Source organism: Natator depressus, chromosome 1, assembly GCF_965152275.1.
Source record: "Natator depressus isolate rNatDep1 chromosome 1, rNatDep2.hap1, whole genome shotgun sequence".
In the NCBI taxonomy this organism is placed as follows: domain Eukaryota; kingdom Metazoa; phylum Chordata; order Testudines; family Cheloniidae; genus Natator; species Natator depressus.
This window is the reverse complement of record NC_134234.1, coordinates 109,408,732-109,435,417: the sequence shown is the minus strand read 5'-3', so window position 1 is coordinate 109,435,417 and position 26,686 is coordinate 109,408,732. Positions and strand designations below refer to the sequence as shown.

Here is a 26,686-nt window from a genome sequence, read left to right as displayed (position 1 = left end):
CACAATCAAGTTGGAGGCATGTTTGTTTTGTGACTCTCAGTCACATCCACTGGTGCACGGTGCCTTGGAAGAGGTAGAACTGCTAACTATCCTACATTAAAGCTGTCCTAGTGGGTGGTCTTGGCTGCTGCAGGGGAAGTCTGTAAAGGGGAAGAACATCCCTTCCTCCTCCATATCCCAAAAAATAAAAGCAGTCCTGGGTCCACACAAAAGTAGGGCTGGGCTAGAGCAATACTGGTGCTGCAGTTCCCAGCGGGCCCCCAGTGCTGCTGCTGGCTACTGCAGTTGGAGTTGGAGAGTAGAATGAACAATCAGGCTCAAAGTGCCAATAAAAATTCAGTGCCCTCGGAGGCCAGCTGTGTGGCTCACCATTAACATCAGCCCTGCAAGAAACCAAATCTCAAATTAACAGCGACTGTAAATGTATGTGCACATGCATAAATCCTAAGGGTACCATTAGGTCCTGGTTGAGAATGGGTTCATATAGTTGGTAAACTTTATTCGGTTCCTTGATTTTATTGTTTCCCCCCATGTCCAGGAATTTCTCAATCTCCTGTAAAGCTGATTCTGCTCCATCCTGGGACTGGCATTTGTCTACAGGCTGTGATGCTAGCAGGTAAATGCCTTCATCACACCACCTCATGGACTGGAAACACAACAAAAACAGGAAAGAACATACATCAGTGGAAACACTTAACTGAATGGTTTGCAGAATATACTTCACACATTTACAAAATGTTCAGCTAGGTGAGGGGGGAAGTCAGATTTCTGATTTTTTTTTCTCCCTATTAGCAAATGCCCATTTTACACTGGAAACATTCTTCCTCTACTGGTCATTATTTACTTCTCAACACATGGGGTCATCACATGTTTGCAATATTATTAGCAAGTGAGATGGGAAGCAGAACTATTTCATAAAAATTTACCTTCTCTAATAGACTGTGCAATTCCAGAGATTTGTTAAGACGACCTCTCCTCTTTTCTGTCTCTGTAGCAAATGCATCACAGAGATGATGGAGCTCATTGCACTTTGGAAGAATGGAGTCCACAGCATAGTGGTTGTTTTGAACAAGCTGGTCACCTTGAGAAGCTAGCACCCTAGCTTTTTCTAAGGATTCCTAAGAAAGCAAAACATTTTAAAAATACTAGATTTAGTTAGAATGTTGGGGTTAACATTCTTTAAAAAGCTCCCAAAATAAAGCTCAAACATGTATTCTGTTATGGAAAAGTGCATTTATTTGCCATGCAAATAATTTTATTTATTAAATTGCTAACTGTTGCATTGTCCAATAAATAAAAGGTGTTTTCCTGTCTTTCCAGATATCCAAATACTTCCGTGCTCTTCTTCAATGTAGTATCTGTGCGATTCACAAACATTAATGGATTTAATCTCACAACACCTGTGCAGTGGGAAGTACCATCATTATTATTTTACAGATGGGGAGCTGAGGCACAGACAGATGAAAGGACTTGTTCAAAGTCACACATGAAAGCTGTGGAACAGCCAGGAATCAAACCCACATCTCCTGAATCCCAGACCAGTGCCTTAACCACAAGACCTTACAATGGTTAACTATATGGACATAACTCTATAACTATTCCACTACAAAATATACATAGAAAAACTGAAAAAAAATGTTCTCCGTTCGTGTGTCCACACTAGAAATGTTTGCCAGTCACATTTTTAATTTTTCTGATATTATCATCAGTTCCAAATTTTAATGACATTGGTTGTTTTAATCATTGGGAGGAAAAGACACTCATTCTACCCAATTCTGAGTTTTGGCTCTGGGTCATAAAACATATTCAGTAACTAATTCCTGCTTTTTCTCTTCTCTCTCCAAAAAGCAAAAATATACTGTAGACTAAGAAATATGGAGAAATTACAAGAACTTACACATGATTTTTCTTCAAAGTTGGCAAGATCCTTCAGAATGTGCTCCACATGTGAACAGCTGTTTCCCACATCAGTGAAAGCAGATAACCTCTCGGACACAAGACTTAAAGCTGCTTTGACCTGAAATGAGAGACAACTGTATATCCAAGAAGGTGATTTCACCTGCCTCAGTAATAAGACCAGTGCTAGACAGCCAGCATAATATGCTGCTACATGAGAACTGGTTTGGAAGGAACCACTGAACACCTGTGCCCATTGGTCAGTGGAGATCAGAACACTGTAAGGAGAATACATTTTATCTTTAGAGAGAAGCATTCAAGCCAAGGAGGCTCCTACTTATATCATTCCCTAGTGATCTGAAGAAGAGCTCTGTGCATCTCAAAAGCTTGTTTTTTTCACCAACAGACATTGGTCCAATAAAAGGTACTACCGCACCCACCTTGCCTCTCTCAAACCCTGGGACCAACATGGCTGCAACAACACTGCAAACATCATACCCTAATGGTAATCCCTGAAGTATCACTGACAGTAATTGACTGCCCAGAGGGTACATACTGTGATAGTGGAATGTAAGACCAAGGCAAGTATAAGAGAAAAGTTTGGAAGAAAACTTTCAATTGCATGTGAGAGATGCATAAATAGGTAAGGGAAAAAATACATTGCCTTAAGGATTAGAGAGTGTTGAATGTAAATAATCTGGGAAGGGTTTTTGGATCCTTTGGGAATGAAGGAGGTCACATAAATGTAAAATATTAGAACACCATCAAGAAACCCTTACCTCTCTAAAAGTTTGTTCAAAATTCCGAAGCTGTATACACTGCTCAAGCTTTTGTTGATGTTTAGCCCAAAATTCATCAAAGGCAATCTCTGTTTCATCTAATTGAGCCAGAAGCCTAAAAGAAAGTTCAGGATTAAAGTGATGGTTACAGTCTAAGAGACAATAGCATCTTTTAGTGGAAAACTCAAAGCCTCCCTTTAAGTAATCTTTTTCTAAGCAATCAGATGGACTAATGCTAGCAGTACAGCAGCCAGGTGTTCCTATACTACTAGGTAGCTTTTCCTCATTTTTGATATTGCATGTAAGTGGTTTCTTGAATAATATTGACGTAAAACAGAAATCCACCATGAATGTTAGCATTTATGAAAAACCGATAGCAATGTCTAGATCTAGATGCAGCACATACCCACGTCTAAGTTCTGGTCTGTGATACCCTTTATACTTCTCTCTCCTGCGCAGAGACGATCAGTCTGCAGTTTTATGCTATATACAAGGTGTGTAGTAGTGGCTGTCATAAATAAGAACTTGTTTCACTTGTAATTTAAGATAGGTTTGAACCTGTGTTTTATGCCTATTTTACTGTTCAGTCTACCTATGTATATGACATGAATATTGCACTTAGCACTATGGTATCTGAGTGCTTATCCTCACAATGTACATTACTGTAATTAGGGTATAACAGGATGGCTGCAGATCAGGTCTGAGGTGTATTTTGCCTCACTTACAGCATCACAAAAATTCACCAGAATTCTGAAAAAGATTTTAATGCATTTAGGAGTTGAATTAAAATTAATTCAGAAGAGGAGTTTATATGGATTCTGTAGTTCACTCCAGCTTTCCTCTGATATCACAGCTACACGGGACATTTTGGATAAACTACTCAAAACAATGAACAGATGGCTTGTAGATAACTAATTGCAGTGATGGGAGAAATGAAGTTGCTTCTGCCAAACTGTTAGTTGGAATGCCAAGCTCTTCAAAATGAAACTGCATGGAAAATGTTGGAACTAAAGCAAATATATAGAAACACAAAATGACACACAGAAACAACTTAAAATACCATCTTGTGGAAATTATCTATGTTTTGATAATACTGTTCAAATTTGTATCTCTGTGTTATGGTCATATAAGGGCTTAAAATTTGGCAGTAAATTAAGACAAAACACAGAGGAAAAGCCTTAATATCTAACACTTAATTCTATAGGTTTGATTCTATTTTTTTTTTAAATCAGGCACCTAGCAATTGTTTTAAAAAAAACCTTAAGCCTATGTAAAAAGGCCAGCGATACACCAAAAGCTCTGCCCTCACCCATGCATAAGGTACTCCTGGTAGAATTCTGCATCAAAAAATCAAACATTCTCTGCCAAAAAATTAAAAATTCTGTGCACTATATTTTAAAAATTCTGCAAATTTTATTTGTCAAAACAACACTACATGATCACGCCAGTTTCAATAATTTTTAGGGCTGTCAAGCGATTAAAAAAAATTAATCGCAATTAATTGCATTGTTAAACAAAAATAGAATACCATTTATTTAAATATTTTTGGATGTTTACTACAACTTTCAAATATATTGATTTCAATTACAACACAGAATACGAAGTTTCGAGGGCTCACTTTATATTTATTTTTGATTACAAGTATTTGCACTGTAAAAAACCCCCAAAAGAAATAGTATTTTTCAATTCACCTAATACAAGTACTGTAGTGCAATCTTTCAGAGTAGCAGCCGTGTTAGTCTGTATCTGCAAAAAGAAAAGGAGTACTTGTGGCACCTTAGAGACTAACAAATTTATTTGAGCATAAGCTTTCGTGAGCTACAGCTCAAATAAATTTGTTAGTCTCTAAGGTGCCACAAGTACTCCTTTTCTTTTTTTAGTGCAATCTCTTTATCATGAAAGTTGAACTTACAAATGTAGAATTATGTACAAAAAAACCGCATTGAAAAATAAAACAATGTAAATTTTTAGAGCCTGGAAGTCCACTCAATCCTACTTCTTGTTTAGCCAATTGCTCAGACAAACAAATTGTTTACATTTGCAGGAAATAATGCTTCTTGTTTACAATGCCACCTGAAAGTGAGAACAAGCATTCTCATGGCACTGCTGTAGCCGGCATCGCAAGATATTTACATGCCAGATGTGCTAAAGATTGATATGTCCCTTCATGCTTCAACCACCATTCCAGTGGACATGCGTCCATGCTGATGACAGGTTCTGCTTGATAACCATCCGAAGCAGCGCAGACCAATGCATGTTCATTTTCATTTTCTGAGTCAGATACCACCACCGGAAGGTTGATTTTTTTTTTGGTAGTTTGGATTCTGTAGTTTCTGCATCGGACTGCTGCTTTTTTAAGACATCTGAAAGCATGCTTCACACCTCCAGATTTTGGAAGGCACTTCAGATTCTTAAACCTTGGGTCAAATGCTGTAGCTATCTTTAGAAATCGCACATTGGTACCTTGTTTGCGTTTTGTCAAATCTGCAGTGAAAGTGTTCTTAAAATGAACAACATGTTCTGGGTCATCATCCGAGACTGTTATAACATGAAATATATGGCAGAATGTGGGTAAAACAGAGCAGGGGACATGCATTTCTCCCCCAAGTAGTTCAATCACAAATTTAATTAACACATTTTTTTAACAAGCATCATCAGCATGGAAGCATGTCCTCTGGAATGGTGGTCGAACCATGGAGGGGCATATGAATGTTTAGCATATCTGGCATGTAAATACCTTGCAATGCTAGCTACAAAAGTGCCATGCAAATGCCTGTTCTCACTTTCTGGTGACATTGTAAGTAAGAAGAGGGCAGCGTTATCTCCTGTAAATGTAAACAAACTTGTTTGTCTTAGCAATTGGCTGAACAAGAAGTAGGCCTGAGTGGACTTGCAGGCTCTGTAGTTTTACATTGTTTTGTTTCTGAGTGCAATTATGTAACCAAAAAAAATCTGCATTTGAAAGTTGCACTCTCACGACAAAGAGATTGCACTACAATACTTGTATGAGGTGAATTGAAAAATGCTATTTCTTTATCATTTTTACACTGCAAATATTTGTAATAAAAAATACACACTTTGATTTCAGTTACAACACAGAATATAATATATATGAAAATGTAGAAAAACATCCAAAATATTTAATACATTTCAATTGGTATTCTATTGTTTAACAGTGCGATTAAAACTGCCATTAATTGAGATTAATTTTTTAAATCACAATTAATGTTTTTGAGTTAATCACGAGAGTTAACTGTGATTAATCGACAGCCCTAATTATTTTGGTAATTTATTTCAAAATACCTGTCAGCAAGTATGTCTGTAACAATATATATATCCACACACAAAAAATTCCCCCAGATGTAGAGAGCTAAAGAACCCCCTATGACAACCCAGTTTCTGTTTCTCTGCCCCTCCCTCTCCAGAGCTCAGCCAGGACGTCAGACACCAGGACTCCTCCCCCTCCCCCCAGAGCCCAGATACGCCCCCAGCACCCAGAGCCCAGCCATGGGGCCTCCCCAGCCCAGATACCCGCACCCCCTCTTCCCCAGACCCCAGCTGCAGGGAACGCCTAACCCAGATACCCACCCACCCTCCCCCTAGAGCCCAGCCACCGCCCCTCCCTTTCCCAGATACCCACACCCCCTCCCCACCAAAGCCCACCCATGGCCCAGCCCACACACCCACCCTCCTACCCCCAGAGCCCAGCGGTGCGTCCCGCCCCAACTAGACACCCTCTGCACCTCAGAGCTCAGGGAAAAACAGCCTGATGCTGGGACCCAGACTTTGTGGAGTTTCCTGCACACTGCTGTCTCCTTCCCTCACGGTGTGTGGGGAACCACAGCTGATAGGAACCCTCTAGCTCGCTCTCCCCCCAGTAGTGTCTTCTGTGTGCAAGCTGGACTCTGCCGGATCCAGTGGCCCCCACTGGCGGCCAGAAGCACTGCAGTCAATTTTTGTGGGAGAAAGGAAATTCTGCATACACAACATTAAATTCTGCAAAATTCTGCATTGCGCAGTGGCACAGAATTCCCCCAGGAGTAATTAAGGGAAAAGAACTCTCTCCATTTCAATCACCTTCTCAGGCAAGGTCTGAGTAAATATATAGCGCTCTCTCTACGTCCCCAAGGTCAGCTAAGTGGGTCCCTTAAGCCCAAAGGGTGAGAGTTCCAGAGTCAAGAGCCCTCCATTGAGACCCTCTTGCCTCTGCCAGTTGTCAGCTGGATAGTCCCAGCCAATCTCAACTGTCTGGTATGAGTCTGAAGAAGTCTCTAAACTAGCCAGGAATCAAATAATAAACGGCTTAATGGTCAAAACCTACACACTGCATTGCCAGTCACAGTAGACTATAGAACAATGTTATGTGCCCTGCATCACACATTATTAAGCAAGGAACAACCACATTCTGTTCTGCTTTAGCTGAAGTTTCTGGGTGGCCTTTTAACTTATCCCAAGCAGACCACATTGCACTACTCAGTCTGGAGCAGTGGCTCTCAAACTTTCCAGTCTACTGTACCCCTTTCAGGAGTCTGATTTGTCTTGCGTACCCCCAGGTTTCACCTCACTTAAAAAGTACTTCCTTACAAAATCAGACATAAAAATACAAGAGAGTGTCACAGCCACACTATTACTGACAAATTTATGACTCTCTCATTTTTACTATATAATTATAAAATAAATCAATCAATTGGAATATAAATATTGTACTTACATTTCAGTGTATAATATATACAGCAGTATAAACAAGTCATTATCAGGATGAAATTTTAGTTTGTACTGACTTCTCTACTGCTTTTTATGTAGCCTGTTGCATAACCACGGAAAAGTCTGGTTGAGTTGATGTGCCCTGGAAGACCTCTGCGTACTCCCAGGGGCACACGTACCCTTGGTTGAGAACCACTGATTTAGCAGTATCAAGGACATGAATCTGTCTGATGAAGTCTGTATCTGAAAGACTACAACCTTCTACCAGATGATGATGGAAGAAAAGCACACACTGCTACAGTTGCTATATGGACATGCAGAAACAGCTGGTGACCTAACACAACTCCTAGGTTCTTAGTCATAAAAGGTAAACAGACACACCCAAAAGAAGATATCACTTCTGCTATCTCCCTCTTACTGCTTCCCCCAAAACAATATCACCCATCTAATCTGGACTGAATTTCAGCCAGCCATCTCTCATACAAGTAGCAATCTTCTCCAGACAGTGGGACGGCTGATCAGCTGCATCATCTGAGCCAGATGGAATGGAGAGCCAAGTGTCATCAGTATTCTGATGGTACTGAAACCCAAACTGAAGCCTTATCTCCCTCACATGCAGACTGAGCAGCCAAGGAGACAAAATAGAACCCTGCAGCACTTTGCTCAGAGGATTTGGAGCAGACGAGGTACTGCCCACTAACACCTTCTAAATATTTACCACCTTAAATCACTTTGCCAATTACATGTATAAAAATTAAATACTAGATAATTAAAAATGTGTAAAATAAAAACTAATGTAAGCTCCATATTTCATTCACCTCACCTTTCCACAGTGGTTTGATTGTCAAGCTGATCTTGGTTGAGTTTGTAGTCTGGGTTCTCAGTAACTGGCTTTCTATTACTTTCAAGAATATCACGTCCCTGTTTTAATGCTAACCTCAAATCCTCCTGCAGAAAACAAAAAACAACACATTTTAGTGGTCTTTCTAAAGAAATCTTGCAAAGTACCACAGATAAAGTGTTCTTTATAGGAACAATAGCAAGAACAATTTAATAAAGTAATTTGGCTAAGCAGCAGTTCTGCAGAAAGGGGCCTGGGGATTACAGTGGATGAGAAGCTGGATATGAGTCAGCAGTGTGCACTTGTTGCCAAGAAGGCCAACGGCATATTGGGCTGCATTAGTATGAGCATTGCCGGCAGATCGAGGGAAGTGATTATTCCCCTCTATTTGGCACTGGTGAGGCCACGTCTGGAGTACTGCGTCCAGTTTTGGGACCCCCACCACAGAAAGGATGTGGACAAACTGGAGAGAGTCCAGCGGAGGGCAAAGAAAATGATTAGGGGGCTGGGGCTCATGACTTACGAGGAGAGGCTGAGGGAACTGGGATTGTTTAGTCTGCAGAAGAGAAGAGTGAGGGGGGACTTGATAGCAGCCTTCAACTACCTGAAGGGGGGTTCCAAAGAGGATGGAGCTAGGCTATTGTAAGGGTTGGCAGATGACAGAACAAGGAGCAATGGTCTCAAGTTGCAGTGTGGGAGGTCTAGGTTGGCTATTAGGAAATACTATTTTACTAGGAGGGTGGTGAAGCACTGGAATGGGTTACCTAGGGAGGTGGTGGAATCTCCATCCTTAGGGGTTTTTAAGGCCTGGCTTGACAAAGCCCTGGCTGGGATGATTTAGTTGGGGTTGGTCCTGGTTTGAGCAGGGGGTTGGACTAGATGACCTCCTGAGGTCTCTTCCAACCCTAATCTTCTATGATTAAAAGTAATGAATTAAAGGTACTGAAGGTTAAACCTCAACATTTTCCAAGCTTGTTCCAACCTCTCAAACCTGTTTTGGAAGTTTCATGATAACAGACAGACACTTTCTCAAGATTTCCAGTGCTTCTGGTTGTGCCACAACTACCTAGAGAATTTTTGCTGCTGTATTCTGAAACTGCTGGCAAACTAGTTTTGGTTCAAATTATTAATGTTTAAAAAAAAATGTTATCTGAACTGGTCTGTCCATTCCTAATCAGAATTTCATATATATGCACACACATTACTACAAATAAAAAAAATGAACATCCCCATTACTACATCTTTGGTTGTACAACAATTTCCATTACAGAAACATAACATCATAATTTGTACGTGCTATATCTTCTTAGCCTCCAGGATTATTTTTGCAAGGAATAAAGATCCTTATTAAACTTCAAATAATAGCCAGGCAGCTTTAAGAAGATTTCAAAGGTCTCACATTCTTAATATTATCCAAATATTTTCAAAAGCTCTCCAATTTTTCAATTGTATTTTTATTGCTAGTTATAATTAAAATAATGTGCTAACTAAAAGCAGGGTATTTTCCTATGACATACCTACCTTCATTTTGTCCTTCTTTTCACTATGTGCTGCAAGAAGGGAGCTGGTTGATTGCACATCATTTGGTAGTTCTGTTTCAGCCAATTCGGTCCCAAAGGACTGAAGCATTTGAGCTGTTTGCTTAACCATTAGGGCAAAACTTTCTATGGCCTTTGGAATATAAAACCATTAAAGACATTTGATGCTCTGAATACACACACACACACACACACACCGCCCCCCCCCCACCGTAAAATGCAAACTTTAGATTACAACTAAAAAGTTTGGCTTAAAAGTTTGTTTTAAAAAATATTTTGCTAGCAAAAGTTGTAAATAAAACACCTTCACCATTAGCTTCTTAACTGCATATTTTCTCTATGCTTACATCGGATGCATTCTCCGAACATTTTTATAACCTGGAATAATTTTTTAACTTGAGCTTTTCCCCCGCTCTTGTAACACCACCACCCACCCAGGCCCTGCCCCCCAGCTCCCAAACAACAATATTCCTTTGCTCCAAAACCCTAAGAAAACCACTCCCAAAGTTACTACTTATGTTATTTCTCTAAAATGATTAAGTTCCACTGAGATCATCTCCTCACTCAGTTGATGTCAGCTTGCATTAATTAGAATGTGTTTTATAAATGACAGAGTATAACACAGAAGGGCCCATTAAACTGCGAAAAATAAAAACAACTAAGACTTACAGTGCGGTGAGAGAGCCATCTGTTATGGCAATAATCCAGAGTGCCACCAAGGTCTTCTGTTAGCTGTGTTTTGTCAATATAACCATGCAATTCTGTTACCGAGCCCAGCATTATGATCTGCAACCATAAAGGAGTAGAATTAATATGGCCAAATAAATGACAAGACTCATATTAGGAATTTTGGGGCAAATCCTGCAGTCTTTACTCAGGAGATTGAAATCAAGGGAAAAAGCATAGGGTGGATTTATTCCCTTCGTGTATACAACATCACATCAACTCAATAGTAGTTTATGCTGGAAGATGTTACAAATGTAACATGGAACAACACAGACAAATTGTTAAAGTAACATGTAAGCATTTTTTTCCATTTGCTGATGTGCACATTGTCCAGATTAAGTACTTTAACAGTTCACTGCTAGTATAGTTGAGGCAAAGAAATACTTACAGGTACCTTCATTTTAAATTCATCTCTGTTGAATTTGAAAGTGAGGTCTGAGAGAGTTCGGTGGATAAATCCTGTTGGACGCAGAACAAGGACCAGCTGCAGGTTTCCTGGGAAAGATGCCTGTAAGTATCATTAAACAGGTTTGTGCCATTAATTTCTGTATCACTGGGGTCTATAAATGTATCTTTAGACTATATGAAACCCATGCTAAACCACGTCCTGAGTGTACCAAAGGCCTATGTAAATGCTTCACTGAATAAAAACTCAACAAGGCCTGTAATCAGAACATTTTAAAACCCACTCATCTATGGGAATTAGGATTTAACTATTTTCCACCCTGGACTATGAAGCGTTTGAATGATGAATTATACCATCCAGAGCAATTATTACTGCTGTGTAGTTGAAATAAATGTTCTAGTTCGAGGACAGTAGATTGATTAAAAAGGAGGCTCATTAAAACTTACAGCTGTAGTTCTTTTACAGTTATCTTTTCCCATTGCCATTTGAACGCATTGTGATTATCTTTTCTGGTCTGTTTGCACACCTTGCCTATCGCTAGCCATGTGAACTATTACCACCATAATTGACTCTCTCTCAGGCATTAGCTTAAAATGTCAAACTAAGTAGTCATTAATCTGAATCAAGTGAGGGTTTTTTTCATCTTTTTTTATCATTATTGATCAAAGGGAAATACAGGAAAGACGTATAAACTTATTCTACACCCCAGCTGGTCTATCTGAAACAATGCTATCAAGATCATTTTTGTCTCCTGCTGCTTAGACTAAGTCACTCCATACTCAAAACGTCCAGTAGTTTCCCCTCTCCTTCTGCATTAAATGCAAGCTCTGTACAACTCTACTTTTGCCTACATATTTGCTCTCATCTCCACTTGCCTCCATTTCTATCTGCACACTCCCTTTCCCACCTGTAACTGACACTCTGCGTAGCAGGGAGGGCATCAGTCGAGAGGTAGTAGTTGAAGGAATATGTAAAGCTTTCTATGTGAAGTGGTAACATTGGAGAACTGCTACTGTAAACCATGTTGGGCAGGTGCCTGCTGTTCCTCTTTATCTGAGCTCATATCATCACTATCTAGATAACTGCATTCTTTTTATGCCTTTTTCAGAAAGTCCTGGAGACTTGCAGAGACAAGGACATGACATAAGAGACATTCCTAGAACACATTTTAACTTTGTGAACTAGCCAACTTTAGAACGAGCAAAGACGAAAGGACAGAAAAAACCCCATGTCATTCTAATCCAGCAACATATATGTTATGAAGCCCAATGTGTAGTAAGCAGACATAACAAACCACACAGTGCTTTCTTAATAGTGCTCCATGCCAACTTATTAAGAACAAAGATAAACCATGGATTAATTTAAGGTGTGGTTACTAATGTCATACTTTTATGGGTTAATGTTCATTTATTGTATAAGTGTCAAATTCTTCACAATGTACGAGACAGGGGAGCAAAAATATAGAACAATTTTACTTAAAAAGTTAACATTTTATACTCAGAGGACACTGCTATGGATTTCCAGGTCAGGAAATGAGAAAATTGGTAGAAAGATTCCTACAATATGCAGGAAAAAAATTACTGTACGTTCTTTTTCATACAACACTAACAAATCCTTGGTCACCCAAGCTATTATTATTCATGTTGTGATAGTACCCGCAACATGGTACGTCCTCTCCACACACATTAAGACAGAGTCTGTGTCCCAAACAGCTCACAGTCTAGGACTTCACTGTTATCACTATGGTGCACGCTGTGGCCATTTGGAACGTCACATCAGCACCATGGACAGACCTTGGAGTACCTGACTCTAAAAGCACACCTCACTATCGACTGAATCGCCATTAGTTGTTAGCAGTAAAGGAACTGACACAGTGGAACATTTCAAATGCCACCCAGTAGATGGCAATGGTACACAGACATATCAATCAATTCGCTGCAATACCAGTAAACAGCAGCATCACGTATTAACATCCTTACAGGCAGTACTGATCCATGAAGCGAGTCATTCCAGGAATAGTGTTACCCTCCCATAGATAGGTTGGATATTTGTAGGATAGCCAGGCGTGTGAAAGAAAGATCTCATATCTTCCTCTGCTGTCCATCACTAAGTGTCAAAAGAAGGTTCCTGAAACTTCACCAGTTCAACATTTCCATCAGTTCTGTCATTTAGGAAGATACATTATTTCCCGGCACCATGTCTCTTTTTGGCAATTGATGCAGTGAAATTACTGCAGCCAAGATGTGCTGTCAATATCAGAGCACTAATGGAAGGTAAACATTGCCAAACAAGTCAGCATTCACAATATATAAACTTTTGACCTCACCAGAGGACCTAAATATTCACATCCATGTGCAACTGATGTAATACTTCCTCCACATACAGTATATTCCATGACCAGAACCCCTTCGATGAGCAGGTGATTGAAACCATCTTTTATGCGTACACACTATTTACAATGGTGTTAAGAAATATTTGTGTAATAGTAATAATAATTTATATAGTGCATCTACTACCATGCTTCCCAAACCATATACATCATCTGAAATGTAGCCACCTGTGGAGTGGAAGATAGCAGCCAGCTATTCTTATTATTTAAATTATGGTACAGCTCAAAGGCCCCAATCAGAATTGGAGGCCCATTATGTGGGGTGCTGTACAAATACATAGGAAGATGTAGGTCCTGCCCTGAAAATGTACCATCTAATATGAAATAATATGAAACCAAGAAGTCTTATAAACCACGGAAGGAAGGAGGACAAAGGCAATGAACATAAGATTATGTGGCTACACAGAGTTCAAACAGAGCAACACCTAACGTATCTTCTACCCATAGTTATAAATAAAAATAAAATCAGCTATTACCTGCTGAACAACCTAGTCATCACTGATATGTTGTGGATATTACAACAGAAGTGGGTCTGATGGAGGGATTTGAATGAAGAGAGCGTAGTGACCTTACAGATTTGTTCAGGGCATACAACTTTGCACATCAATAATAGGAGAGGACATTTTGGCACGTGACAATAGAGCAAACCTCTACTCTTACAAAAAGTGTCATGGGATATTTAGTGCCTGCACAAAATGGACAGGAACACTGCTTTCAAGGTCTCATTTGAAACACAGTAAAATGCATGGTACCCAGTTTATCTGTCTTGTATGTCTGAAAAGCTGACTCGACCTGCTAAGAATTTAACTAGCAATTCCAGCGAGCATAGGTATCCCAAACCTAGGGCCTGACCCCATCCCATTGTGTTTCCATTCAGGTCAATGGCAAAGCTCCCTTGGAGGTCAGTGGGAGCAGAATCAGACTGAAAGTCAACTGGAGTTTTACTACTGACTTCAGTGGAAGCAGGATTGACTCCTGATGCCTAACCATTAAGCAAACCTCTGCAGCAGTAAAAACAAGTTAATATACAGAATGTACAAGAATTTACTATATGAGCTTCTCAACATCACAGAAGGCAATACGGTATTCCGACTCTATGATATCCATTTTTGTGGCGCTCAAGCAGGATGCTACAAACCATGAAATGAGGATGCACTGAATAGTATTTCAAACAGTTGAATTAGATACTTAATGTTCTGTAACTAATGTATACTATTACTAATAGTCTCTTTGCTTAACCCACACTACAGTGGCCTTCTCATAGGAACAGGGCTTTTTTATTAGATGGTTCTATTGATCCGAGTTCTGTTTCTTGAAGGTAGTACAGTTTCAGTGTCCATGGGAATTTGCAATTTCTTGTAAGGTATTCTCACACCTATTACCCACAGATATCAATAAGAAAAATAAAAAGAAACCCTAAATAACCAGGAATAATTTCCACAAACAGTATCTTCCAAGTCTAAAATCTTGAATTAACCTGTTTAACACTTTCCCCTAAAACGTTATTTCAGGAAGTATACTCCACAGCCCTTTTAGAGGGACACAATTCAGTTTAGAATCAAAATTCAGCGTTTGTAATTTCTGAAGTGCATTACAGAACCAAATAATTGATTTTATTTCATTAAATTAAAAATAATTCAGAGTAAAAACAGTTTTTGTTTTTAAAATTTAAAAACATGCCCTGCACTGTTGTGAACCATTATGCTCGAATAGGCGAACCAAAAGTTGAAAGTACCTACAAACATGAGTGGTAATGACCAGACTAATTTTATTGTCCAAGCAGAGTGAAATACTTAAACAAATAGCATAACATGAAAAGAAAGATACCTATTTTAAATTATTTCTCTTTAATAATCTGTTCTGTATAAAGTTAACATTATAAAATACCTATGAGGAAAAGCTCTGAGTAGCTTGAAAGCTTGTCTCTCTCGCCAACAGAAGCTGGTCGAATAAAAGATATTACCTTGCTCTATGACTAAATCATGACAGAATCTCTTATGTTTAACATTCACCATCTTTACACAGTGGTGCCTCACTTCTGTCTAGGAAGGCAATGCTGTTTAAGACTCCTTCTCCAAAATCCATGTTTGTGCTTTACATTGTGTAGGCTAACAATGAAATTTCTGAGTGGATCTTATCTTGGGTATGTCTGCCTACATGGCAGCTAGAACCAAGCCTCCCAGCCAAGGCAGACACATTTGTGCTAGCAGGGCTTGAGCTAGCATGCTAAAAATAGCAGTGTAGATGTTGGGGCTTGTGCTTTCAAGCTTAGGGGGTCAGGGGGGCTCCAGCCCAAGCTGCAACATCCATACTGCTATTCTTAGCATGCTAGCTCAAACCCCGCTAGCGTGGGTCTGTCTAACAGAGCAGGAAGGCTCACTCCCAGCTGCAGTATAGATGTACCCCTACAGGCTACAATAAAACAGCTTATAGCGGCCTAGGAGAATCCTGAATCCATTCCATGACTTACATTCTCTATTACCACAGTAAATAGCTGCTACACTGCTGGACCAGCCCACTCCCTGTAGTATTTATATGCTGTGACAGGGTCGGGCAAGATGGCTATAGGAGAGTAATAGAAGGCAGATATATTAGCCCCAGGCTAAGTAGGTCCCTTTTCCTTGGGTAAAGTAACAGGGAAAGTTCCAGAACAATCAGGAACCTTCTAGAGACAATTAAGACAGGCTGATTAGAACACCTGGACCCAATCAAGAAGCTGCTAGAATCAATTAAGGCAGGCTAATCAGGGCACCTGGGTTTTAAAAAGGAGCTCACTTCAGTTTGTAGTGTGCGTGTGAGGAGCTAGGGGCAAGAGGTACTAGGAGCTGAGAGTGAGAATGCAGACTGTTGGAGGACTGAGGTGTACAAGCATTATCAGACACCAGGGGGAAGGTCCTATGGTGAGGATACAGAAGGTGTTGGGAGGAGGCCATGGGGAAGTAGCCCAGGGAGTTGTAGCTGTCGCACAGCTGTTCCAGGAGGCACTCTAGACAGCTACATTCCACAGGGCCCTGGGCTGGAACCCGGAGTAGAGGGTGGGCCCGGGTTCCCCCCAAATCCTCCCAACTCCTGGTCAGACACAGGAGGAGTCGACCTGGACTGTGATTTCAGAAAAATGGCCAAGCTGAGGGCTGCCGTGAAGCTCCAAGACGAGCAAATCCGCCAATTAGCGCGAGACCCACCAAGGTAGAGCAGGAACTTTGTCACAATGCACAGTGAAGCCAAAAAGAAGGTTCTGAATGGAATTCATACTGAAAAGGATGCCAATTTTCTTGATAAGTAAAAAATGAAGGGAATCTCCTCTTGTATGCCTGAGTCAATGTTTGTAGATCCTGCCACAGTTGTTAAAGAAGTGGCAATTTGGTCACTGAATCAATATAAACAAGTTAGAGACACTTGCAGAATGTAAACATGTACACACGCGCGCATGCATGCAAGTTAAAGCTCAATTATACAGAGGTCTCATAAGACCCACACGTCACCTTTGGATAACCTCAATGGTCATCAGTTTTTCAGATTATGTAAAATCCTTTTAAAAAAAAATCATACTTCCAGCTGAAATGTTCATCTATTATTGTCAGAAATAACCTCTAAGATGATTAGAACTGAAAGAGAGCAGAGAAAAAAATACTTTCTTTATTGTTGTTTGACTGCACTTTGTACAGAGCCAGTTAGGTGGGTCTCAATCTTGCAAGCAGATTCCATGCAGGTGGCTGCGGTGGGCCCTTATGGAGTCCATTGGCTTCAATGGTGGGGTCATCCACATGGCGCATTGGAGCCTTACTCACTTTCAGCTTGTGTTTGTATGAGCTTTTCATATCGCATGGGAGGGGGAAAAAATATTGCAAAACCACACAAACTGGCCGAGGGATTCAGGGGTCAGCACAGCCCTTGACACTACTCTTAGTCCCAGTGGGTAATCTATTCCATTTGTTCATTTAAACACATATAGATTCCTGGCTTTGACACCATCCATGTCCAGTCCCGTGGAGAACAGCATGGCCTTTCAGATTTGTGGAAATTTCTTTACATACAGTGCATTCACTAAGTCGGAGCCTTCCAGTAAATGAAGATCAGTTACGTCCCCAGGAATTGTACTGTGCTTTCTATTGTCCTCTGGGTGTCCCATACCTGGAGCACTAAAGAGCTGCCAGCTGGCTGAATGAAAGAGGAGCAGCCCACTTACTGGCTTCCCCAAGGCTTCTGTTAAGTGCTGGGAAGTAGGCTGCTCCTCTCCAGCTGGCCAGACTTGAGGAAGCAGCCTTTGAGCTGCTCCCTTCCTCTTAAGTGACGGGAAGCTTCCCACTATGCTCCAATTTGTGGAAAGTGAAAGTACCTACAAACAAAAACAAAATCCAGCTATGTTTAAAGCAGAGTTTAAAGTGGATAAATTTATATATTATCTTAATGATAGCTTGGAAGGTTATTGAAATGGAAGCTTCCTATGGCACCAAAACTCACCCTAGGATTAAGAAGCTCTTGCGGAGGATTGATAAAGAAGCATTCCATGCTTCATTACTATGCTGGATACTAAGATGATGAGCAACTGTAGAATGGGTAAACACATGGGTAAAAGCATAGTAAACATCACCTGGGAAGAGCAGAATTTCCACTTTCTATAGATGACAGTTCACAGTTCATCAATCCATGTTTTCCCCAAGGAACTACAGTACAACTCGATCTTCTGCCCAAGAGGTCAGAAAGAAAAGCAGTGGCATCGTGAGACTTTGTTCTATTCTGACTGACAATTGGCTAATCCAAAAAGACAGTTTTTAAGACTTCCTTCTTTTCAGCTGAATAAATAACTGCATTCAGAGATGATACGTGACAAATATGTGAACCATCAAAATGACAGAGAAGGCTAGAAACGGACTAGTATCACGCATTTCACATGACAAGGTCAGATCCATATTTTAGTTATTTACAGTACTTGGACTACAACGAGTAGTCGTGAAATCTCATTTTATGTACAGTACTCAATATATCTACATTTCCCTGTAATAATAGAAAATGTTATGCAATTTTATTCCTTCTACACTCACTTGTATATAGCAAGTCAGAAGACACTGTATGTCAGAATTCCTGTATATAAAGCAGCAGACAGGTATATCTGTTGAAACTACATTAACAGTGTAAATTGCCAGAATCACCCAACATGGTTTAATGGCAGAATCCTGCACAAGATGAGCTCTGATGACTGCTCAGAGCTCAGAGCTCCGGTACGAAACTGTGGAAAAACCTGAGTGTCTCTGGATTAAGTTTAGAAGTGTGTGCAACAAGAGTGATGTAGTGGTGGGAGTCTGCTATAGACCACCGGACCAGGGGGATGAGGTGGATGAGGCTTTCTTCCGGCAACTCACGGAAGCTACTAGATCGCATGCCCTGATTCTCATGGGTGACTTTAATTTTCCTGATATCTGCTGGGAGAGCAATACAGCGGTGCATAGACAATCCAGGAAGTTTTTGGAAAGCGTAGGGGACAATTTTCTGGCGCAAGTGCTAGGGGAGCCAACTAGGGGGGGCGCTTTTCTTGACCTGCTGCTCACAAACCGGGTAGAATTAGTGGGGGAACCAAAAGTGGATGGGAATCTGGGAGGCAGTGACCATGAGTTGGTTGAGTTCAGGATCCTGACGCAGGGAAGAAAGGTAAGCAGCAGGATACGGACCCTGGACTTCAGGAAAGCAGACTTCGACTCCCTCAGGGAACGGATGGGTAGGATCCCCTGGGGGACTATCATGAAGGGGAAGGGAGTCCAGGAGAGCTGGCTGTATTTCAAGGAATCCCTGTTGAGGTTACAGGGACAAACCATCCCGATGAGTCGAAAGAATAGTAAACATGGCAAGCGACCAGCTTGGCTTAATGGTGAAATCCTAGCGGATCTTAAACATAAAAAAGAAGCTTACAAGAAGTGGAAGGTTGGACATATGACCAGGGAAGAGTATAAAAATATTGCTCGGGCATGTAGGAAAGATATAAGGAGGGCCAAATCGCACCTGGAGCTGCAGCTAGCAAGAGATGTCAAGAGTAACAAGAAGGGTTTCTTCAGGTATGTTGGCAACAAGAAGAAAGCCAAGGAAAGTGTGGGCCCCTTACTGAATGAGGGAGGCAACCTAGTGACAGAGGATGTGGAAAAAGCTAATGTACTCAATGCTTTTTTTGCCTCTGTTTTCACTAACAAGGTCAGCTCCCAGACTGCTGCGCTGGGCATCACAGAATGGGGAAGAGATGGCCAGCCCTCTGTGGAGATAGAGGTGGTTAGGGACTATTTAGAAAAGCTGGACGTGCACAAGTCCATGGGGCCGGACGAGTTACATCCGAGAGTGCTGAAGGAATTGGCGGCTGTGATTGCAGAGCCCTTGGCCATTATCTTTGAAAACTCGTGGCGAACGGGGGAAGTCCCGGATGACTGGAAAAAGGCTAATGTAGTGCCAATCTTTAAAAAAGGGAAGGAGGAGGATCCTGGGAACTACAGGCCGGTCAGCCTCACCTCAGTCCCTGGAAAAATCATGGAGCAGGTCCTCAAAGAATCAATCCTGAAGCACTTACATGAGAGGAAAGTGATCAGGAACAGTCAGCATGGATTCACCAAGGGAAGGTCATGCCTGACTAATCTAATCGCCTTTTATGATGAGATTACTGGTTCTGTGGATGAAGGGAAAGCAGTGGATGTATTGTTTCTTGACTTTAGCAAAGCTTTTGACACGGTCTCCCACAGTATTCTTGTCAGCAAGTTAAAGAAGTATGGGCTGGATGAATGCACTATAAGGTGGGTAGAAAGCTGGCTAGATTGTCGGGCTCAACGGGTAGTGATAAATGGCTCCATGTCTAGTTGGCAGCCGGTGTCAAGTGGAGTGCCCCAGGGGTCGGTCCTGGGGCCGGTTTTGTTCAATATCTTCATAAATGATCTGGAGGATGGTGTGGATTGCACTCTCAGCAAATTTGCAGATGATACTAAACTGGGAGGAGTGGTAGATACGCTGGAGGGGAGGGATAGGATACAGAAGGACCTAGACAAATTGGAGGATTGGGCCAAAAGAAATCTGATGAGGTTCAATAAGGATAAGTGCAGGGTCCTGCACTTAGGATGGAAGAATCCAATTTACCCGCTACAGACTAGGGACCGAATGGCTAGGCAGCAGTTCTGCGGAAAAGGACCTAGGGGTGACAGTGGACGAGAAGCTGGATATGAGTCAACAGTGTGCCCTTGTTGCCAAGAAGGCCAATGGCATTTTGGGATGTATAAGTAGGGGCATAGCCAGCAGATCGAGGGATGTGATCGTTCCCCTCTATTCGACACTGGTGAGGCCTCATCTGGAGTACTGTGTCCAGTTTTGGGCCCCACACTACAAGAAGGATGTGGATAAATTGGAGAGAGTCCAGCGAAGGGCAACAAAAATGATTAGGGGTCTAGAGCACATGACTTATGAGGAGAGGCTGAGGGAGCTGGGATTGTTTAGTCTGCAGAAGAGAAGAATGAGGGGGGATTTGATAGCTGCTTTCAACTACCTGAAAGGGGGTTCCAAAGAGGATGGCTCTAGACTGTTCTCAATGGTAGCAGATGACAGAACGAGGAGTAATGGTCTCAAGTTGCAATGGGGGAGGTTTAGATTGGATATTAGGAAAAACTTTTTCACTAAGAGGGTGGTGAAACACTGGAATGCGTTACCTAGGGAGGTGGTAGAATCTCCTTCCTTAGAGGTTTTTAAGGTCAGGCTTGACAAAGCCCTGGCTGGGATGATTTAACTGGGAATTGGTCCTGCTTCGAGCAGGGGGTTGGACTAGATGACCTTCTGGGGTCCCTTCCAACCCTGATATTCTATGATTCTATGATTCTCTCTTATATGGGCTTATTGTCAGGAAGCTTGAGTTAGATGAGTTAGAGGGATATCTTTAATTTGAAATTCTAGTCAGCTTAAAAAACATAATTAAAAGTAGTTCTATGCACTAGGTCCGTTCTCAAGTTTCCCTGATAATGCGTGTGGCTTTACAACCCCATTTAAAAAGTATTTTTCTCTCCTCTTTTTGTGTGTTAAAAACCCATGTAATAAAAGGGAAAACTGACTGACTATATCAGGGAAATAGTGAAAATGTCTATACACAAAGTGCTGTTAAATACACAATGTAAACAAACAAAACAAGGAAATAATAGTTAAATTGAGACAAGTGTAATAAAACAGCTTTATCTTTTAAAAAACCTAAGTTTTACACAATCAGAAACAAAATATACAGAGAGAAAACTAACATAATCGTATTCTTCTTTGCTGACACAATCACTACCACTCCTAAGATACCACAATACCTATAAAATATCAGCTTCTGAATGGAGAGCAGCTTGTATAAACTCAATCCATGCAAGCCCAAAGTGATGGTGGTTGACTGGGGGCATGCTGTGAAGAACTAGCTGGAACACTTCCCCCCAGCTCCCAGTCCCATGAAGTCATACAGCTCCCACTCATCAAAATGGTTCAACAGGACGAGTTTGCTTGACTCATCACTAAGCTTGTATGACTGTAACATCAGTTACTAATAACATATTCTTTTATCTCCAGCTCAATAGGAAATTTCACTCCCAGGCCTTGGCCGCAGAGATCAGTGTCTAGATTACCTAATTCCCCTGAAGCCGACTGTAAAAAAAATGCAAAGATTCTAGATAGTACAAAATGTGACTGCCTGGCTCTTCAATGGTTTTTTAGGCTGTGGTCAGCACATTGGATCCATGCTCTAGTCCCTCCACTGGTCACCAGTCCAAGGCCTGGGTCCTAGTCCTCAAAGCAATTAATAGATCAAGCCCCAGTTACATGAGAGACTGAGCCACGAACCACTAACGGAGCTGCACTCCTACAGGACAATGCAGCTCACAAACCCCGATATGAAGGGCATAAGAAGTGGGGACAAAGCATTCTTAGTCAAGGGGAACCAGCCATGGAACAAACTTCCAGAGCAGATTAGATGAATCAAGAGTCTGGTCACCTTTAGGAAATGCTGCAGAGCTTTACTATTTGATAAAGCTTTTCTATCAAACAGAGGGCACACACATCATCAGTCACTCCCTCCAACCCATTAAACAACAAAAATTAAAAAAACCTACCCCAAGTTATATTCTTATAAACTGAAAGAGAGCCAGAGGCACTGAAAAGTCCATCAGGGACTTCACCACTGCTAACAGACTTTTGGAGGAAGACACCTCAGATACGCTGCTTATGGATGGCAGTATAAAACCCTAAAATATGATAGGGAAAGAAAGATCCACTTTTCAACTCTGGTGTGAGGGCCTCTCTTTTCTGAGATTCATTGATAATCTCGTCTCTCAACACTGACCATCAAGGGGTGTTACATAAAACTCCACAGCTGAAATATTTTGCTCCTAACTGAATCCTCAGGCAGAAGTCTTGCCTCGTTTGCACAATCCTATCCACCTTCTCAGGTTGTGAAAGCAGTATAGTTAAACAGGGCTGTGATGGGGGTGTTCACCCCACACTACCCTGAAGGGGTTAAGGTGGCTCAGAGTTGCTACTTAACCAGAGTTGCTAATTTCACCTGGGGAGAGATTTAGGCTTGACTGACAAGCCCTAATTGGAGATGGAGGCCATTTGGACAGAAGTAGGAGAGGGCTTGTATAAAGCCAGGAAGTGAGAGCAGAAGGCGGCTGTAGTGGGGAGGTCTGCAGTCACTCTCTGGGCCTAGTGAGGAGAAAAGGAGGAAACCCAGAGGTGGACCAGAAGCCTTGGCATCCTGACCTTGAGTGAAGGGTTTACCTAGAGGGGTGGTGTAGAAGAAAGCCTGTGGAGGGCAGAGTAGGAACAGGCCCAGGGAAATGGCAGCAAAAGTTGAGACGGTACAGACCTTGGCTACTTATAGTAGGGTCCCTGGGTTGGAACCCAGAGTAGCAAGTGGACTCAAGTTCTCCTACCAGCCAGTAGGAAAGTGGCACAGTCTTGAATCAGAACACTATCTGGAATGGCAATGGACAGCTGGTCTGGTGAGACTTTGTTACCCTGGAAGGGGAAAACTGTATAGTGGCCTGGTCAGAGGGCCAAGCCATGAAGAGGAAACACTGCAACTTCTAGAGAGCATGAGGGGCTACATCATGAGCTGAGAGAAGGAAGGGGGCATCACATTGGGCAGAACTAATCCCCATACGCAGCCATGAAAGGACACCCTAGCGGGGAGTGTGCCCTGTTATAAGGGCATTAGCTCTTTGTTTGCCACTGCTAATGCAGAGTCTCTGCACCTGAAACAAAATTTCAACATGTCATTAAGTTACTTTTGTTTCATGATTAAATGAATCTATGGGCCGCAGACAAAACTTGTATACAGGAGCAGTCCCAACAAACAAATATAAGTGAGTGCATTTCTTGTTAGCAAAGTGAATTTCTAGTTAGCAGTTGCTAAAACGTTCATAAATGTCTCCCATGATACACATCCAGTCTAGTCACAATGTCATCGCTATCTAGCCATGACATTTTTATTTGGGATTGTAGAATGGAATTTTTAAAAGGGCTCAGCACTGAAGACAAAGAGAGTTTTGTCACGGACATCAATGGAAGCAGCATTAGGCCAAAGCTGAGCACGTGTGCAACTTCAGCTAAGGAATCATTGATTTTTTTAAAATTTTTTTTAAAAATAGCACACAGAACAGTACAGAACGAGAGAAGGAAACATTTATGATTCCATTGCAACAGCCTACGCATATTTGCCAGGTTCTGCCTTTAAAACTTAACTTCCTTCTTCAAGCAAAGACTCCAGCAACCATTGCAAAGACAGGTCTCTCATGTATCGTAGTGAGTAGGTATTCAGGTTCTATGTTCTGTGAAAGACAAAAATCTCCCATTTCTTCAATACATGGAGCACTGTATATGTACTTGGTGCTTAAAACCACAACATTAGAGCTTAGTGTAAGCTCTAAACTTTATCATGGCTGCTAAAAAAAAACATCAAAGGCAGTTTTGCAACCAACTGTGATTTTATAACATCAAGCAGAAAAGCTGGATTTTTGTGAGAGTGAATCCCATTTCTTTAATCACCCCCAACCACTCCGATCTCAACTCTTTTCAGGTCTCAGTACTGGAATCTTAATGCTGGATCTCAAACTTTCATGAAGTACTATCAGGATTCATTTTTGCAGCATTTTTTGATGATTTATTAAACATATTTTAACATCCAGAAAATTACAAGTCCTATTATGGGAATATCATATTGTCAAGCCTATTTAAACAAATTGCAAAGCTGCAATAGACAAGAAGCCTGGTGGCAGTGCCACAGGAACAAGGAAGCAATGCTAAGATGACAAATAATTTGCAGCTTTGATTCTGACTTGCTTTTACCTCCCACGAGGAGAACCCCTTACACAGAAACTGGTTACAGCTCTATGCTTTTGCACTTACTGGTAAACATTCTGAAATACTGGTAATTAATGCCAGCATGACAAGATTGAAAGAGACAAAAAATATAAGAAAGGGTTATGATTAGTACCCGATCAGCATACAAGTGAATATTCATTTTTTATTATTAGATATGCCTCTCTTTTGCAGCTTATGTAATAAAAACTTGCATTGTTTAACAATTCTGTTTATATTTAATTTTTAAAAATTAATAACTGAACAGTATGTTAGTTAAACTCTGGTAACTTTTTTTTAAAGTTATGAAACGCATGCTGAAACAACCTAAAACACCTGCTACTGAGTTTTCTTTGAAACCTGTTTAAAAACTGTTACCAGAATTAGCAGATTTTAAATGTACGTAGCATCTACCTTTTGAAATATTAAACCACAGAACTTCTCCTATAAATGTACTTTTGTAAATGGAGTTTCATATATTTAAACAAATACTGAGGCGGTTTCAATTTAAACCAAAACTGGCATTTTAAAAAAAAATCCTCCTCCTCCTAAAATCAGCAAAGCTTATTTGATCAGTGAAATGATCATGGCTCAGCTCTATTAGCTTTGGGTTACCAATGCAAAAGCTATTTTCCATTTGAACCTAGGTAGGGGTGAAGCTACTTTGCAGACCACATTACAAGCATACTGTATGCCATACCACTGGGTGTTGATGGGTTAAATCAGAACAGAAGTAACAACAGTTCGAATGTATCTCTAACAAAAAATTATATTGTAACACTTTGGTAAAAGAAAAAATGTTTACTGCATTTTATATATGAGATAGGTTCAACCTGGAAGGAGCTGCCATAAAGGCCTTAACTGAAAAAAGAACTCACCGCTATTCGCAGTATGGAGGCTTTCACAGAGGTCCATTTGTCTTGTCTTCGATCTATGACAAGGATAAATCCAATTCCAGCATCTTGTAAACTAAGTTTGGGGGAGCAAAAAAACCTGTAGTTAAACATACAGATGAAACGGTCTGATATTCTCTAGTAATATTTCACAGTTAAAAAAAATAGTAGGTTAACCTTTCTTGTGCTGAGCCTCAAGTTATTTATTTAAAATATACACATGAATATCTCTGATATACCATTAGGAGTATGCAGCACTCCCAAAAGAATTCTATGCAGCTTGTCAGTCAGTTAAGCCGTAAATTGCGCTTATCCACAGGAGGCAAGGTTTCACATACCCTGAACAATTATTATTTCAGTGGAATATAAACCCCTTTGATTATTCAGGATTTTTGTTGCCAGTATAATCCATCTTTCATATAGTTTTCTGTATCACTTTTCCTGGATAAGAACAAAATCATTTTCCTTTTCCATCTGTTTTCTTATTCCTTTTTTGGACTGGCTTCTTATTTTACTCGTGTCTTAATCCCTTCAAAAACTCAAGCTTTTGTGATCCATGCATTACATTAGTCCTTCCATCTGAAATTCTCATAGTCGTCCATGTTAGAAATCTTCTCTTAGGGCAATTGTTATATTCACCCAGACAAAAAATCCCAAAGGCATCTAAGAGTTCAAAGTCACACACTAGAAAGGTAAGATAAGATGCACTTCTTTGAAATGGAAACATCTGTGAGAAAGATCACACTTGAATCCTTGTGTAAAGATAAGCTTTGTTTCTCTGCTCTGTTCAGCTTCATGTGCTACAGTCACGGAGTACAAATAAAGAGATCGGCTCCGTTTTTTGTAATTTCCTATCAAAACCAATTGTGTAAAGCCAGCACTTGACTGCCAGCCAATCACAACAGAAATGAAAAATGACAGGCAAGTACAAGATAGACTGACTTGAATTGCTAATTTTTTGGTATATTTGGCAACTTGTATATGCTAGAATATATACTGTAGCTGAACACAGCAATCATTAATTTAAAAAAACAAATATAAATTGATGCAGAACTATATAGTTTGTAGGGAGCTCTGTATGCTGTGCTTGTAAATATTACATATGATCGTGGTTTGCTTATTGTCATTGTAATGATGGTGCTTTTTTATTCCAGGTTTGTAAAATGGTATGGAAATA

The 26,686-nt window shown here is 40.7% G+C and overlaps 1 protein-coding gene across 3 annotated transcripts in view; it reads right to left on the bottom strand.

Moving 5' to 3' along the window:
• MCF2L (MCF.2 cell line derived transforming sequence like) overlaps window positions 1-26,686 on the bottom strand; it is a 272,361-nt gene that overhangs the window by 34,128 nt on the left and 211,547 nt on the right. For all 3 annotated transcript variants that reach the window (XM_074964021.1, XM_074964030.1, XM_074964042.1), the window contains exons 5-13: window positions 25,495-25,585; window positions 10,873-10,992; window positions 10,428-10,544; window positions 9,742-9,891; window positions 8,203-8,327; window positions 2,676-2,790; window positions 1,898-2,017; window positions 927-1,118; window positions 455-646 (exon numbers count right to left, since the gene is read on the bottom strand). In XM_074964021.1, the coding sequence (XP_074820122.1) occupies window positions 455-646; window positions 927-1,118; window positions 1,898-2,017; window positions 2,676-2,790; window positions 8,203-8,327; window positions 9,742-9,891; window positions 10,428-10,544; window positions 10,873-10,992; window positions 25,495-25,585 (1,222 nt within the window). The remainder of the gene's footprint in view (window positions 1-454; window positions 647-926; window positions 1,119-1,897; window positions 2,018-2,675; window positions 2,791-8,202; window positions 8,328-9,741; window positions 9,892-10,427; window positions 10,545-10,872; window positions 10,993-25,494; window positions 25,586-26,686) is intronic.